Source organism: Staurois parvus, unplaced genomic scaffold (genome assembly GCF_062004578.1).
Source record: "Staurois parvus isolate SC_StPar_1 unplaced genomic scaffold, SC_StPar_1.0 ptg002103l, whole genome shotgun sequence".
Taxonomy (NCBI): Eukaryota; Metazoa; Chordata; class Amphibia; order Anura; family Ranidae; genus Staurois; species Staurois parvus.
In genome coordinates, this window is record NW_028319899.1 from 41,708 (window position 1) to 59,034 (window position 17,327).

A 17,327-nucleotide genomic window follows, 5' to 3' on the forward strand; every position below is an offset into this window, starting at 1 on the left:
TGGACTGCTGTATTTGTCATGTCGGGGGTGGGGTCTTATGTGTTACAACTGGTTTCTTTTTTGTTTAAATGCTGGGTTCTGTGCGTCTCCATTTCTGTTCGTGCATACATATCCCCCAATAGGATTTGCTTCCTCTGGTGTTCCCCCTATTGGTGAATATTGGTGGAGGACCCTGGAAAAAGTTGGCCAGGTTGAGGCCACATATTTAGCAGGTCACTTGTATTTGTGTTTACTGTTGTCATCTTTTCTTCTTTTTGCTACTCTTGTTCTCGTTACTGTCTTTCAGCTTTTCTTTTCTCTTTCTCTCCTCCTTGGTAGCGATGTCGGTACTTTGTTGTGTTTCTTTTAAAGGTTTGTGCAAAAGACCCACTTTCAAACGGAGAAGTCGCCTAAATTTTCTGATCGATTCCCACTTTCATACCATAGTATTACCCTGAATTCAAAGACGAAGGGGCGGGTATCCTGATTTCAGAACAGCAGCATGGTCGCTTACCGATCAGAAAATCGACCCGGCAAATTGTTACATTTTTCTTAAAGGGTGTAGAGTAATTCTGGCGTCGGTCTATCTTTCAGGCTCTAGTAATTCAGGCTCAGTTGACATTTTTAGAAGACATCCTGACTTACAGAATTTCATGGAAGGTGGTGTAATTCTGGGTGGTGACTTGAACTTGGCTCGACCCCCTTCTTAATACGTCGCGCTCCTCCTTGCATCTTTCCTACCCTTGTCTGCGGCGTGTCAAGAAAGCTTTGGCGTCTCTTAGATTGGTGGATGTTTGGTGTATTCTGCATCCTACTGACTGGAATTACTCCTTTTATTCTTTTCTTCAACAGTTATTCCAGGATAGATTTCCTCTTCCTTTTCCAGTCCCTGCTTCCGGACGTACGTTGCGCATCCATAGCTACTCAAACTATCTAAGATCATGCGCCGCTTACTCTGGACTTATGGTTGGGTGAGGTCGAAAACCCTTGTCGTGGAGGCTCAATGCGTCGTCGTTGGAGGGCCCCATTGTGTCATGAGAGGAGTCTTTATTAAAAAAGCGTTGGAGCTGAAAAGAGAACGTCTGGCCCTGCTTCAGCGTTAACCGAGGAAGTCTCCAAGATCCTTTCTGATGCCCGCCTCACCACCTGCCCCCTCGACCCTATCCCCTCACAACTGCTATGACCTCCCTCCCCCTCCATCCTACGCTCCCTCACGCACATCTTTAATCTCTCCCTCTCCTCCGGCACTTTCCCCTCCCCTCTGAAACATGCACACATCACCCCCATACTTAAAAAGCCCTCCCTGGACCCCAATGACCCGAACAACCTCAGACCCATCTCCCTGCTCCCATTTACATCCAAACTCCTCGAGCGCCTAGTCTACACCCGCCTAAGCTCTCACCTCAACGACAACAACCTCCTCGATCCCCTACAGTCCAGCTTCCGTCCCCTACACTCCACCGAAACTGCCTTACTTAAACTCTCCATTGACCTGCTAACCGCTAAAGCTAATGGCCACTATTCAGTGCTCCTACTCCTTGACCTCTCTGCGGCCTTCGACACAGTCGACCACCCCCTCCTCCTCAAAAAACGACACTCCCTCGGCCTCAGAGACTCTGCTCTCTCCTGGCTCTCATCCTACCTGTCACAACGCTCTTTCAGCGTTACCTATAATGCAACCACCTCCCCCTCACTCCCCCTCTCTGTTGGGGTCCCTCAAGGCTCTGTCCTTGGGCCCATTCTCTTCTCCATCTACACCTCCTCCCTTGGCCAACTCATACACTCTCACGGCTTCACTACCACCTATATGCCGACGACACACAAATCTCTCTCTCAACCCCTCACCTCAGTGTCCGCCCGAATCACACACCTACTGAGCGACATATCGGACTGGATGTCGCTCCACTTCCTTAAACTGAACCTCTCCAAAACCGAGTTTCTTGTCTTCCCCCCAGCCCAGACACCACCCCACATTGACTTCTCCATCACATCCAACAACGCCAACATCAAACCCGCCCCGCAGGCCAGAGTACTTGGTGTCATTCTGGACTCCAACCTATCCTTCCAGCCCCAAGTCCAATCTTTAACAAGCTCGTACAGACTCCAACCCTGCAACATTGCCAAAATACGCACGTTCCTAACCCCAGAAACCACTAAACAGCTCATCCACTCCCTCATCATATCACGACTCGATTACTGCAACTCCCTCCTTACTGGCCTGCCTCGCCGCTGGCTATCCCCGCTTCAGTCGATCCTGACTACGGCTGCCAGACTCATTCACCTTTCCAACCGCTCCGTTTCCGCTACCCCCCTCTGCCAATCCCTCCACTGGCTTCCTATTGCGCAACGGATCAAATTCAAAATCCTAACACTGACATACAAAGCCGTCCACCATACTGCCCCAAACTACATCACTGACCTAATATCCAAGTACCACCCAGCACGCACACTCTGCTCCTCACAAGACCTCTCTAGTTCCCTGGTCTCCTCCTCCCATGCCCGCCTCTAAGACTTCTCCAGGGTGTCACCCATCCTCTGGAACTCCCTGCCCCAACCCATCAGATTATCATCTACTCTCCTCTCCTTTAGGTGCACCCTGAAAACCCACCTCTTCAGGGAAGCCTACCCCACCCCCTGCTAACTTGCCAACCTCCTCCACGCTTCCTACCACCCCATCCCCCACAGCTATCTCCTCCTGTGCCACCATCCCCTCCCTCCTAGATTGTAAGCTCGAAAGAGCAGGGCCCTCGATCCCCTCATGTTTTGCATTGTATTGTTATTGTTCTGTCACATGTTCTGTCCCCCTTTGTGATGTACAGCGCTGAGCGAACTATTGGCGCTTTATAAATACTGTATAATAATAACTGGAGGTGGTGGCTGTCCTGGAGCGGACTCATGAGAAGTCCCTGGCGCAGGCGGTGGGGGGTGAACTTCGGGCCCAGCAGAGCACATTGGCAGATTTGCTTATGCATGATACCAAGTCCAAATTAAGGAGGCTTCACCAGCTGTTCTATGAACATGGGAATAAGCCAGGTAGGTTGTTAGCGCATTCCCTGCAGGAACTCTTAGAAGTTACATTCCCTTTATTGATAAGGGATAGGGACAGCGTGGTGATTACTAACCCGAAATTGCGAAGGTTTTCCGCTCTTACTACTCCATGCCCTATAATTTGCATACTCTGCTGACACCCAGCTTGTTGCCAGACGGGGGCATCTAGCTGCTTCGGGTCTTCCTAAGAATTCTACGAAGGCGACAGACTGAGTGCTCCAATTTCGTCCGATGAGTTTTTTGGCGCAGTTATGCTTCTTAAACCCCAGAAAGCCCCAGGACTTGATGGTTTCACGGGGGAGTATTAGAAAGAGTTTGCTCCCATCTTGGCACCTAGATTTGTGGCGGCCTTTAATTCTCTACTTGAGGGCAATTCCCTGCCTTTGGATTCGTTGAGGGTGCATATAACTGTCATGCCGAAGGAGGGAAGGGATCCCACTGTCAGAATTATAGACCCCCTTCACTTTTGAATGCGGATCTGAAGATATTTATGAAGATCCTTTCCCTTCAATTGTTGCCTCTCCTCCAGAAGCTAGTCCATCCTGACCAGGTGAGCTTTATGCCCTGCAAGGAAGCGAAGGACAATACTACTAGGGTCTTGAATGTCATTCATTGGGCTCATTCCCGTAAGCTACCAGTGTCTGCTTTCTGCAGACACTGAGAAGGTTTTTGACAGGGTGGCTTTTCCTGAAGGAGACGCTCCGATATCTAGGGGTGGGACCGGGATTCCTTACATGGTTCAATGCTATATATTCTCACCCTTTAGCTGCCATCAGCACGAATGAGGCCACCTCTGCGTATTTCTCCTTGTCTGTCTAATGGGACTAGCCAGGGTTGTCTTTGATTTTCATTTGACTCTAGAGCCCCTTTTGCGTCATGTGAGTCTGAATCAGAATGTTAGGGGGGTACTTATGGGCAGGACGAAACATAAGGTGGCGACTTTTGCAGATTACCTTTTGCGCTTTGTGGCAGCCTCTGAGGTTACATTGCCTAATCTTTTGGAGGAGCTGTCTCGTTATGGATCTCTTTCGAATTTCAAAATGAATAATCATAAGTCGGAGTTTATGAATATCTCTTTGCCCGAGCATAGATTTTGAGCCGTCTGTGTCTCCTTTTTTTCAGGTGGCTACCTCCTCGTTGTCATACTTGGGGATCAAGATTACCCGTACTCTAGATCTGTTCCAAACCAATTTCCTTCCTGCCCTTGTTGCGATCATGGCGGATTTGCACAAATGGAATGATCTTGCCCCGACTTTTATATCTTTTTCAAATACTTCCAATTGCAGTCCCTTTGTCGTTTTTGGAGGAAGGTGAGGGGTGTATTTTTGCATTTCATTTGGGCAAAATGGAGGGATGGCATTCCCAGACCCAGTTAGATACCATCAAGCGATACATCTGGCTAGGATCCTCTCCTGGTGTAGGGATGGGGGTCTTGGGTCTGATTTTTAACTTTCTGCTCCGTTTCTTCCAATCTTAACAACTGCCCTAAGTCATTCCGAATATTTACCATTTCTTGCTTTATTGTTCTCTCCAGATCTTTAAACATTTCTGCCATCTCTTTTTTATTTGGTATTTGTAGATCTTTTTCCACCTCTGATATTTGTTGACTACTTATATCCAAATCCAGTAACTGTCTAGGGCTATTTTGCAGACTTAGATCTATATCTCCTTTTTCATTTCTACTCTGGGGCCTTTCTGGGGTCACGTTTCCCTGGGACATGTATTTTTTAATTGTATCAGTTTGAGTCCCTTTAGGCCCACTTCCTTTTCCACTTTTATTTTTCATTTCTTCTGTGTCCTTTATTTTTCTCTAAAGACTTGTGCTAGGAAGAAACAGCTAGTTGATGTACAAGTCCCAGCCCTATCCATTCACTTTTCTTTAAACTTTTTCCTCCACGTTTCGTTCTTTGTTAATATTCTCTGGGGGTCCCCCCTTTTCTCTCACTCTCTGCTTCCCCACCAACTCAATACAGGTTTTATATGTATAGCCACAGCCAGACTCACTCACCCTCCTTGCACTTTTCTTGTGAGACAGCTCCAGGCTCCCTCCTTCAATCCTTTCAGCAGGTCAACTCCTCTCCGTCTCCTCTCCGGGCCTTTCTCCACTCTCTCCTTCCTCGGACCAGGCGGTTCTTCCCTCCGCAGCACCTCAACAGGACTCCTGGGTAGCTGGCCATCAAGCAGGTCAGCGTCTCTCCTGGTCCCGGTCAGCCGCCGGCCAGCTTCCTCGCCTCCCAGGGATGCACCGCGGTCAGCCACGTGTCCTGGGCGCACCTCCTCGTCTCCCGGCAACGAGGCACACTGTCCCAGACTCTCGCCGGCACTCTCCAGCTCCCGAGCTCTCCTTCCCGCGGGCCGCCATCCATCCAAGGGAGCCCGCCAGGCAAATGTAAATCTCAGCCTTCTGGAGCTCCGCACTTCATTGGGGATTTGGGGCCGGGGGGGGGGGGGGGTCAGACAGAGGAGCCTCGTGCAAGAGCTCCTACATCGAGCTCTCCTCCGCCACCATAGTCGGGATGGGGGTCTTCGGCAATAGGTAGAGATGAAGCAATGTGTGCACAGGACACTCCTCTTCATTGTCTCCCGTGGCTGGATCCCAACAAATCTCCGGCCATCAAATCTCATCCTTTGCTGAGCGCTTCTTTGGGGGTTGTAAGGTGTTGTGCAGAGAGCCGACTTGTCCGATCCATGGTATCCAGCTTATATCCTGTTTTGGGTAATCCTTGCTTTTCGCCGGGGCTTTCGGATGAGAGATTTCAGTCTTTATCTGGTGGCGGTAGTTTCCGTCTTCGAGATTTTATGACCGGACACGGATGAAGTCCCCGATGGAAAAACAGGGGATGCTTGTTTCTCCTTTACACAGTTGGAGGTTACAGCAACTTTATTTTTTTCTCCTCCTTGACTCATAGGTGGTTGGACTTGGGTCCTAGTACTTCTTTTGAGGACCTTTGTGTTAACTCTGAGCCCACCTCACATGCAATCTCGCAGGCCTAGAAGTTACTCAGTCAACCGACTGATACGTTTGTGCGACTGTTTCTTCTCAAGTGGGAGGCAGAGTTGCATAGGACCTTTTTGACTGAATAGAGGGACTACATCTTGTATTTTGCCCATCATTCCTCTGTGTAAAGTAAATACGAGGAATTGGGATATAAATTGCTCACACGGTGTTATAGGGTTCCGACCATACTGCATAAGACCTTCCCTGAGGCCACGAAGGTATGCTGGCATTGTAAGGAGGATGGTTCACTCTTACACATATTTTGGTTCTGTAGGAAATTGACTGCTTTTTGGGCAAAAGTTAGAGATCTTATTAAACGCCTGACTGAATTTGATCTGGGGGATGAACCTGCCAGATACCTACTGCTCCTTTCTGATCTTTCTAGGAAACGTTTCAAACGCTCCTTATTGGTGCACCTGATCAATGCTGCTCGTGCCTGTATTTCAGCTCTCTAGCAGCAGGAAGCTCCCCCTTTCTATGTGGCTATCTCGGGCTGTGGACAAACTCAATTGAAAATATTATGGCAGCGGTCCGAGGTCAGGAGTCTCAGTGTTGCCAGAGATGGATCAATTGGTCTCTCTTTACATGCTCCAGTGAATATGACTGTTAAACATTAATTCCAAATTCATAATTCGGCACTTACAGGAATTATATTATATTTATGGCAAACTTGTAATATATTTGGTTTTTATAATCATAATTATTAAAATGTATGGCTGGCCTTGAACAAGTGATAGTGTTGAATTCTTTAGTAATAGTGGAGACAGAAAAAGTCAGAGTATTTGGAGTTAACTAGCTGAAAGCTGAGTATTTAGGACATTTCTATAGATAGGCAGAGCTGATTAAAAGGTCTCTGGTGTAGGGTGTCATGGGAGTCAGAAGTGAACCGAAATAGAATTAGTATGAAATATATTCTATTAGTATCTGTGTGTATTTAATTTATGTTTTATAAGTTGGTAATGTGTTACATAAGTAGATTTTTGGTTATACAACATTGAGATATGTTGTAAAGATAGATTCTTAAACTATCCTTTAAACAGAGAAACCGGTCACATAACTTATGAAGCCACTATATATGGGCTTGTCAATCAAAAGACCATATATGTAGTATCCACTCCCTTCAATGAAATTGCTCTACTAAGCAGAATTGTTTGCCATACAAGGTTCTGAGTTATGAGAATTATGACGTCTACATGTAACATAAAAAGACATCCTAAGAGATGCGAAAGGCACAATATACAAACACAGAACAAATACATACACGTCTGTCTATTCACACAGAAGCAAAGCATGAAGATGCTGTAGTTATTCACATACCGAGAAGCTGAAACAGGTGCATTCTCTAAGAGACCTGAGATCACATCACTTCCTTCTACATGCTCAGACTCAGCTGCATTGAACAAGACAAGAACCACATGGCAGGACAGCCATGACAATAAGGTTGACATATCTTTATAACTTATGTTTTTATATTTGTTTTACCTACACTGAACTGTTATTCATTATACATTGTTATTTTAAGCCATTGGGTGATAAAATAAAATTTCTCTGCTGCCTCTCAGGAGCTTCACAAACAGCCAACCACATGGGAACACAAGCTAAAAATGGCCACTGCACCAGTAAGGGCTACATAGAGCAGCCCCATGACCTCTAGTGGCTGGAGGAGAAAACTGCAGCCCAATACTCCTTTAGAGACACACAGCAAGGCCTGGCAAGACCAACAGCACAGTGCCACCAGTGGCCAATGGGAGAATGACCAAATAGTCAGATTTTTCTAAATAATACTACAAATGTAAACTTACCATTCCCACCGCAGGACCCGGAATCATAACAGGAGTCCAACCTTCAGCCATCACGGCAGGCTGTGTCATGCAGACCTTCAAGGACTCGGTCCCCATAATGTGGGGCCTCTGCCTTGGACATGTACAGCACCCCACCAAAAAGCACCTTGGTCAGTATTATATTGCACAGGGTTCCATTATGCAGGGTTCAGCGCTGTAAGGCTGCATTACAGCCAAAACCCTGAGGATTCTTCTCATCTCACAAGGCTCTGGTACCATACATTTTGGCTAAAAGTCTCTGATTCTTTAATGGAACAGTTCTGGACCTTCAGGTCTGCTCCTAGAGCACATGCAACACTTTCAGTGACCATCCACCTTACAGACCCTGGCAAAAAATGGAAGTACTTCCTGTGTAGGAGGGATTATAAAAAGGAGAGACTTCCGGTCATTGGTCGGCCAGTGTCTATTCACCTATAGGTGGCATATAACCCACAGTTATGAATAGCCTGCTCTTTGTCCCATGATGTACAATAAATAAGCTTCTTCCTGAAGAAGCTCGTGTGCGGAGCATAACACGTATAGGACCAGGAGCCACACTAATAAATCAGATCGTTACGGATGTAGATACATTTACCACAAGTTGTGCTGTTTTATGCTGTTCTCATAGCACTTGGGGTGATTTTTTTTTTTTTTTTATGTATTTATGTGGGAATTTAAGGAAATAAAATTAGTATACGAATAGAACTATTTCTGGTCCCTTTTTATACTTGCATGTATACTTATTGGAGAGTTAAACATTGCTGGTGGAGAACAAAAGCCTGGAGCAGAGCAGATGCCCAATAACCCATAGTGGAGCCAAAAGAGTGTTATGAACAAAGGTGAGCGTGATAGGAGCACTGGGTGGAGCATGCGACACCTGGATGGGATTCTTTATATTGTAAGAAAAAGAATTAGGATCACTGTACACTTGGAGGATTGGTCTATGGACACTTAGGATATAATTTGAAGATCGGATATTCTTGTTTTAGCTTTTGTTTATTCATCTGGATTGAGCTAGTTATGTGAACTGCTTAATAGAGTCCGATTGTAAATGCTTAGCTCACCTTTTTTCCCCGCTCTAACTCCAGATACTCTATGTACCAATATACAGTGGGGCAAAAAAGTATTTAGTCAGCCACCAATTGTGCAAGTTCTCCCACTTAAAAAGATGAGAGGTGCCTGTAATTGGCATCATAGGTAGACAACTATGAGAGACAAAATGAGAAAAAAAAAATCCAGACAATCACATTGGCTGATTTGGAAAGAATTTATTTGCAAATTATGGTCGAAAATAAGTATTTGGTCAATATCAAAAGTTCATCTCAATACTTTGTTATATATCCTTTGTTGGCAATGACAGAGGTCAAACGTTTCCTGTAAGTCTTCACAAGGTTGGCACACACTGTTGCTGGTATGTTGGCCCATTCCTCCATGCAGATCTCCTCTAGAGCAGTGATGTTTTGGGGCTGTCGCTGGGCAACACGGACTTTCAACTCCCTCCAAAGGTTTTCTATGGGGTTGAGATCTGGAGACTGGCTAGGCCACTACAGCACCTTGAAATGCTTCTTACGAAGCCACTCCTTCGTTGCCCGGGCGGTATGTTTGGGATCATTGTCATGTTGGAAGACCCAGCCACGTTTCATCTTCAATGCCCTTGCTGATGGAAGGTGGTTTGCACTCAAAATCTCACGATACATGGCCCCATTCATTCTGTCCTGTACATGGATCAGTCGACCTGGTCACTTTGCAGAGAAACAGCCCCAAACATGTTGCCACCCCCATGCTTCACAGTAGGTATGGTTTTCTTTGGATGCAACTCAGCATTCTCTCTCCTCCAAACACGACGAGTTGTGTTTCTACCAAACAGTTCTATTTTGGTTTCATCTGACCATATGACATTCTCCCAATTCTCTTCTGGATCATCCAAATGCTCTCTAGCAAACTTCAGACGGGCCCGGACATGTACTGGCTTAAGCAGGGGGACACGTCTGGCACTGCAGGATCTGAGTCCCTGGTGGCGTAGTGTGTTACTGATGGTAGCCTTTGTTACGTTGGTCCCAGCTCTCTGCAGGTCATTCACTAGGTCCCCCCGTGTGGTCCTGGGATTTTTGCTCACCGCTCTTCTGATCATTTTGACGCCACAGGGTGAGATCTTGCGTGGAGCCCCAGATCGAGGGAGATTATCAGTGGTCTTGTATGTCTTCCATTTTCTAATTATTGCTCCCACAGTTGATTTGTTCACACCAAGCTGCTTGCCTATTGCAGATTCAGTCTTCCCAGCCTGGTGCAGGTCTACAATTTTGTTTCTGGTGTCCTTCAACAGCTCTCTGGTCTTCACCATAGTGGAGTTTGGAGTGTGACTGTTTGAGGTTGTGGACAGGTGTCTTTTATACTGATAAGGTCAAAGAGGTGCCACTGATACAGGTAATGAGTGCAGGACAGAAGAGCCTCTTAAAGAAGAAGGTATAGGTCTGTGAGAGCCAGAAATCCTGCTTGTTTGTAGGTGACCAAATACTTATTTTCCACCATAATTTGCAAATAAATTCTTTCCAAATCAGCCAATGTGAATGAGAAAAAAAATCCAGACATTTTGTCTCTCATAGTTGAGGTCTACCTATGATGCCAATTACAGGCCTCTCATCTTTTTAAGTGGGAGAACTTGCACAATTGGTAGCTGACTAAATACTTTTTTGCCCCACTGTACTATTAAAAATGACACTAAAGCTTTGTTGTTTTCTCTAAAACAAACATGTCTATACTTACGTGCTCTGTTCAGTGGTTTTGCACAAAGCAGCCCTGATTCTCACCTTCTCGGGTTCCCGCCAGTGCTCATGGCTCCTCTCTTTCGAGCAGTGCCCCCCAGGAAAAGTCACTCGCCCTGGGGGCACCGCTCTGTGCGTGTCCCCGAGCCACTGCTCTATGATTCAATAAGACAGAAAGCCATGGCTCGGCCCCACCCCCTGCTCTCTCAGTTCACTGGCAGTGAGTGACAGCAGCGGCAGCCCATCAGCCAATGAGGAGAAAGAGTCACCAGACAGCACGGGCTGTCAAGAACGTTGCTGGATCGGAGGGGGCTCAGGTAAGGATTGTGGGTGGCTGGGGGGCGGCTGCACACAGAGGGTGCTTAGAATAAATGGAGGTAAAACACCTTGAGCCTTTAGAACCAATTTAATGAACTTCTGTTATAGAAAAGAAAGCTTTCTTAGTACTTTAGGACCTGTGGGACATTTTGGAGGAGTGTTTGCATTTATTTTACTGTGTGTTTTGCGATGTTTGATGCTCCCTTTTTCACGGGGCACAATGTGCTTTGCTTCTGCATATGGGTTGCCATTAACAATTAATGGCACTGAAAATGCAACTAAATTTTAGGTGGTGTATAAAGCTGGCCATACAATATACAATCTGATTGTGTACTCTTTGTACAATCTTTTAGATTTACCAAAATTATATAATAGGGGGGCACCCCTATCTAGCCAATCACTCTGTATCAAGTCAGGCAGGTAGGTGGGAGCATTTTCCTGGTGCCTGCTGTTAAAAAGGAACAACGACTGGGAAAAAGACTCCCCAAATAAACAGTGAATCTCCCCAAATACTATAAAAGGGAGGTAGCTGGAAAACCAAAAGAACCAGGACCAGTTCTTCGGAAGCAACAAGAAACAGAAGGGGCACCCCATGGCAAACCCCAAGGAATAAAGTACAAACCAAGGATAGCGCAGCCAGGGCAGGATTCCAGCCCCTAATGGCAAACAAACCATGCGTTTGATCAACAGCCTGGAGGAGAGGACGAGCCCCCAAGAAGGAGTGGGTTGGGTGGCAAGAGGGTTGTATAAGGCAATATACGCCGTCCGGGGGAGGGGGGGGATAAGTCCTCCGATAGGTAGACATGTACGTCTTTAGATGGTAGGGGTCACCAAACCCAACTTTAAAATTTCCAAGCTGTAGAAATCAGACGCTAGACAGGAAGAAAAATCGGTCCTTAGGGCTTTTGCCTTAAGGACCTTCCCAAGGGGGCAGCCACCAGGCAGTGACCGTGACCAGCTGCACCATGTCTGTGTACCAGGAACAACTGGACCAACCCAGGGCTTGAAAGACAAGATCCCTTTGGCTCCCACCCGGTGCAGCAGATAAAAAAAAAAAAGCTTGAAAGACTGTTGACCCCACGGTGCCACCAGCACATCCATTGCATCTGCCAAGAGTCCACAGTTTGCCCACAACCTTGCCAGTACAATCCTTGTGCACGGAAACACCAAAAGATCCATGGTGGGGTCTGCCAGCATAGGCAGCTGTGATGAAACCCATGCAGGTATAGGGACCGTGCTCCCTGATCCAACATCATGAGTGAGGTAATCCACCTGCCAATTCTTGACACATGAACACACACTGCAGAAAAATCTGGAACCTCCACCATTGAAAGTTGTGCAAGGCCTCCAGCGCCATCACCGCACACCTCATTCTGCCATCCACTTAAATCCTGACTAGACCTCCTCGCAGAAGGTCTCCCAATCACTCCAGATCTCGAACTCAAGACCCCTCCCCAGGTGGACAGATGAGTTGACTACTGCCCAATGGTAGGGGACACAAGGACTACCCACATCTGCAGGGAGAGGGACTGAAGCCACCAAAAGGGGGTGGGGCCCTAGTCCAGTGATCCAGATGAATCAGGATGTCCAGGGAAGTGGGTGATTTGGCCCAGTCAATCAGGAGCTGCCTCTGCAGAATCCTTGTATGGAGCTGTGGAGACGAGACCACCTAAAAGGCAAGACTGCAGAAAATAAAAACGGCCTCAGGACAGGGATGGCTGAATTGCCATCCAAGATTTCCAGGAGGTTCCCCATCGGAAGATGCATTATGGCCAGTACAGAATTGAGGATCAGACCCCAATATGCCAGCCTCATGGACAGGGCGGACATCCAGAGAAGCAGGATCTGTTCCAAGTCCAGCAGAAAGCACGTTGTCCATCAGCGCATAAGGAGACTCTACTCGCCAAAGCTGGTTGTCCAGGTAATCATTACAGTGATCTACCACTGTCACAAACCCTGACTGGGGCCAAATTCTTGATAATGTGCCCGCCCAAATGGGATGTGTAGGCACGCAACCCGGGAACCAGAAAATCCCCCAGAGGAAAGGAGACCATCACCGAATGGATGAATCCCAGCCTGAAATCCTGCATGCACAACTAGGCAAACTCTCCTTTTTTGGGAATGGAAACAGGGTGGAATAACCCCCAAAATAGCTCCAGGTCCATGACTGGAGCAGCACTCCCTGTAGTAGCAAGTTCTGCACTGTACCAAGCCAGTAGGTGAAGTGAGGGAAGGCGCAGAGCAGACGGAAAGCTTTACTGGTGTCTTTGGACGAAAACACAATTGTATAGCCAGACACAGGAAGATGGCAGACACAGCTTCCTTAAGACAAGGGAAGGTCACGAGCCTGAAAATCAGCAAAACCAACCCCCACCCAGGGACAGTTTGGGGCAAGCCTGCATACTGTTAAGGACTAGTCCATTGGAAAAGAAGCCTCGTAAGGTCAGGAATGCTTGGTCCACCCTTTGTCTTAGGATACAGGGGAACGAGAAAAACAATACAAAACCACTTCTGTTCATAGAAGGAAGGACCGGGCTAACCTGCGGTTCCCTTCCCCCTACTCCTACCACCTGCATGGTCCTTGATGATGTCATCAGAGGCAACTCCATAGGAATGTTCATCCTGGGAGGGCAAGTCCGCCTGGAACGTTGCAGACGTCTGGTCAGTGGACCAACACGCAACTCAAAACTACACGCCAAAAAGTGGAGAGCTGGGCAGCAGCAGGGTTGCATCCGGGAATGAGTCACAATGTATTTAAGGCCCTGTACCAGTTTTTTTTACAGTTGTCAGTCTTATCTATGCTTCTACATGAACAATCTCAATATAGCATAAGTAACGGAGGGCAATGGGGTTGGTCAGTCCCCCAGGAACACAGGTCAAACAGAAGGGACAAGAGTGCATGCAACATTGATACATAGGCTGGAAATGAGGAAGCTGGGACCTTTAATTTGCCCAGCGAGTGGGTCAGAGAGGCCTTAGGATACCATTCTGTACTGAAAGAATGTTATTAAAAAGGCACAATTTCCAATGGGGAGAAAGTATATTAAAGTGCCACATTCTAAAAAAAAAAAAAAAATATTTGGTTTTCCTTGCAGCCAGGAGGCCAACATATATCCATTGTGGGATGTCGTAGCTTGTATATCCAGGGATAGTCAGTCTGGCTACACTGTGGCTGAACAACAGTAAAAGAGGTGTTTTAGGGATGCGTAGGCCTGTTACACCATGTCCAAATTTGATTTAGTCCCAAAAAGTAGAGGTAAAGGGGCACTGTAAGAATCTTTGAGATAACGAAGGCTTGGAGTGACCACATTGTGGGTATGATGAAGAATGATTTGTTGAATTTGTAGAGAGAAACGGAATAAATGCTTTATGGATCAGCTTGAAATGTTTCTCTCCACATTTCACTGATGGTACATTTACAGATTTTTAGGTAGCCTTCCATTATTTTATTCCCCAGATAAGCATCAGGAAAGTCCATGTGCCATTTCCCAAATAGAGCTTCAGGTGTAGTATTGCTTACAGCAAGTTGTAATATTTTATAAGAATCAAACATGGAGTATGTCCATTGAGTGAGCAAATGGTCGATCAGGAAGGATCTGAATCTCTTGAGCAGCAGGAAACAGGAAATCGCCTGTTGGTAGTAGAGAAAGTGCAACTGAGGAGATGGTATTCTGTTGCTAGTTCTCAGTTGGGTTTCATAGTGTCCAAATGGAAGAGGGAGAAAAGTTTAGTCAGTCCTGCATTGTGCCAGATGTCATATGCTTAATGATCCATGGCTAGTGGAAACCTTAAATTTCCATGTAGCATCGACTCCTGTTTTAAGGCAAATGCCATGTTCTCAACCCAAGCTCTTAAAAACTTTGGATACAGATGTTCATGCTGCCACTAGAAGACAGACTAAACTTGCCGCCATTTTTTCTTCAAGTCTGTACCCAGTCTACACTATCTCTTGGAAGCCCACCTAGCTCTTCATGGGCAGAATCACACAATGGGCCAGTTTCTGCAAGCCCAAACCCACAAGACTGTCTACAGAATACACCAGATACTATTTAACCAATCACTTCTAGAGACTGTACTTTTCTATCCCGTTTCTCCTATTCCCTCTGTACTGTCTCCAGCAGCAAAGATAGATGAACCCAATTTAAGATTAAGTTTTTTTTTTTTTTTAATCCTCCTAATCTTCCCATTAAGTTGCATCTCTTACTGCTTCAAAACTGAGGAATCATAACTTCTGGAATGCCAAAGAAATGGTATGCCTATAACAAAAAAGCATTATATTAAAAAGTTAATTTTTTTCTTCATTGCCAAGATATAGAGTAAACAAGCAGAGTTCCTAGGGAATGGTAGAAAGAAGTGGATTGCTCTCCAGCATAACCAGGTACCTTACAGCATGCTACTATGAATAGGACCCTTGCTACTAATGGTCCCCTCAATCAACAGAATTTATCAGCACCATGAGGGCATTTCATGTCAGCGGACATAAAGCCAAGGTGGGATGGGAAAGTGAGTTCTTCAACCTTGAAACAAGTAGGTAGTAATTTGTCATTTTAAAAGACCGATATTATACACACCCCCACCATCTTCAGAGATGTGCTTAAGGTTTTAAAAAGCTAAAATACATTGCATGCCTGCAAGAAAATTAAAATTATCACACACAAAAAAAAATAATTTTTAAGAATACCTTCTCAGACCCATTAATGATAAAGTAACCGCCTGGGTCTAGTGGACATTCATTTAGCTCGCAAAGATCACGATCGGTAAGGCCATTCAAGAGACAATATGTAGAACGCAACATTATCGGTATTTTTCCAATGAAAGTTTTCTGATGCTGAGTTTGAATCTGTTCATCCCCTTCTTTTACAACTGTCTTCGTGATATCAACATAGAGAGGGGCAGAATACCTGTATTAGAATAAAAAAAAAAAAAGATTTTACATCATCTCACATCTTTATAAAAATACACGATAAAGAAGGGATGGCCAACACTCCCCATTCTCCCAAACACCATCCTGAAAGAACCATGCACACAAACCGGTGTGGAAATTTTAACTAAATTGGTGTCCCAATCTTCTTGCCCTAATAGAAAAAAAATAAATAAATTTTAACCAAAACCGTATTTAAATCAGAGATGCTTTATGGAATGTCTGGAGCTTCTAAAAACGAAAGGGGCTTTATGGCGACTTAAAAGTTTAAATCTCCTCCTAAGCGCTGTTTATCTCCTCGTGAAATGGCAACAAACTTTGGTACCCTATATTTTCTATAGGTGATGCTTTTAAAGCCCCTTATAGGTCATCAGTTTAGGGTTATGGAGGAGGTCTCGTGCTAGAATTATTGCTCTCATTCTGATGTGCGCGGCAACACGTAACATGTGTATTGCAATTGTTTTCATGTGTGGGCGTCCCAGTGCGTTCTACGTTTGTGCGTGCGTGTATATGTGGGGTTGGGGAGCCTTGAAAAATCGGGGGGGGGGGGGTTGGGGTGATTTTATGCTTGGGTGTAGTTTACATTCTTTAACAATAGAAACATTTTTACTTAAAAAAAAAAAGTTAGCACATAAGGGACAAAGTCATTCTTTCCTGGCCTCGATGGCCGGGAATCTGTCAACGGGGACCCAGAAATCAGGACAAGGGGAGGGGAGCTGATATGTCCACTGTCCTCCCTCCTCTATACCCGCATCCAGACATACCGCCGGCACCCATTGAACCAGTCCCGGGACCGCAGATGGGCAAGCAGAGCCCAGGGTGGAGGCTGGCACTGTGGGCTGTGTGGAAACAATCGGACGGCAACGCTGCCGCCCGAATGCTTCCACCTGACAGATGAGCCCTGCTGCTTACCTGCAAGTAGGGCTAGAGGCAAAAAAAAAAATAAACTACCTGCCCGGCACCTGGAAATACCTGTCCCGGGCGTCAGGCAGTATGAATTGCTCATCCCTGCACAAAGACAAGTACCAACAGACATTTTTTGATGTGAAAGAGGGAGTAATGACCAGAAAACACACACCACTATTTAGAATACTTAATTACACATTCTTTTCTTTTATAAGTCACATCACAATAATAAGACTTTATGAATCCTACAAGGAAGTTGACATGTACTCAAAAGATGGAAAACAAAATCCAGCTTTACAGCCAAAAAGTCTTCCGTTAAAAAAAGAACTAAAAAATAAAAGCACTCCCACACATCCATTTTCTGCTCCACAGAGGAGAATGGAGGGTCTAAACAGGTCCGTCTGAAATATGGACAGTGTGAAATGGGCATAAAAGAAATCTGTCTCAACACAACAGTGTTTAGGTTCCAAAAGTACTCCTTACAGGATGCTACCAATCTGGAAACCCTTCTAGCTGAAGCAATGACAAAAAAGAAACCATTCCAGTTAATATTAAAAGGGGTGTAACATGCTCCT

General features: G+C 45.8%; 1 protein-coding gene across 1 annotated transcript in view; it reads right to left on the minus strand.

Annotated features, from left to right (window-relative positions):
* LOC149432804 (DNA-directed RNA polymerase II subunit RPB2-like) overlaps positions 1 to 17,327 on the minus strand; it is a gene marked incomplete at its 5' end in the record, with an annotated part of 100,897 nt that overhangs the window by 38,417 nt on the left and 45,153 nt on the right. Inside the window, one exon of the mRNA XM_089664928.1 lies at positions 15,607 to 15,826. Within this exon, the coding sequence (XP_089521054.1) occupies positions 15,607 to 15,826 (220 nt within the window). The remainder of the gene's footprint in view (positions 1 to 15,606; positions 15,827 to 17,327) is intronic.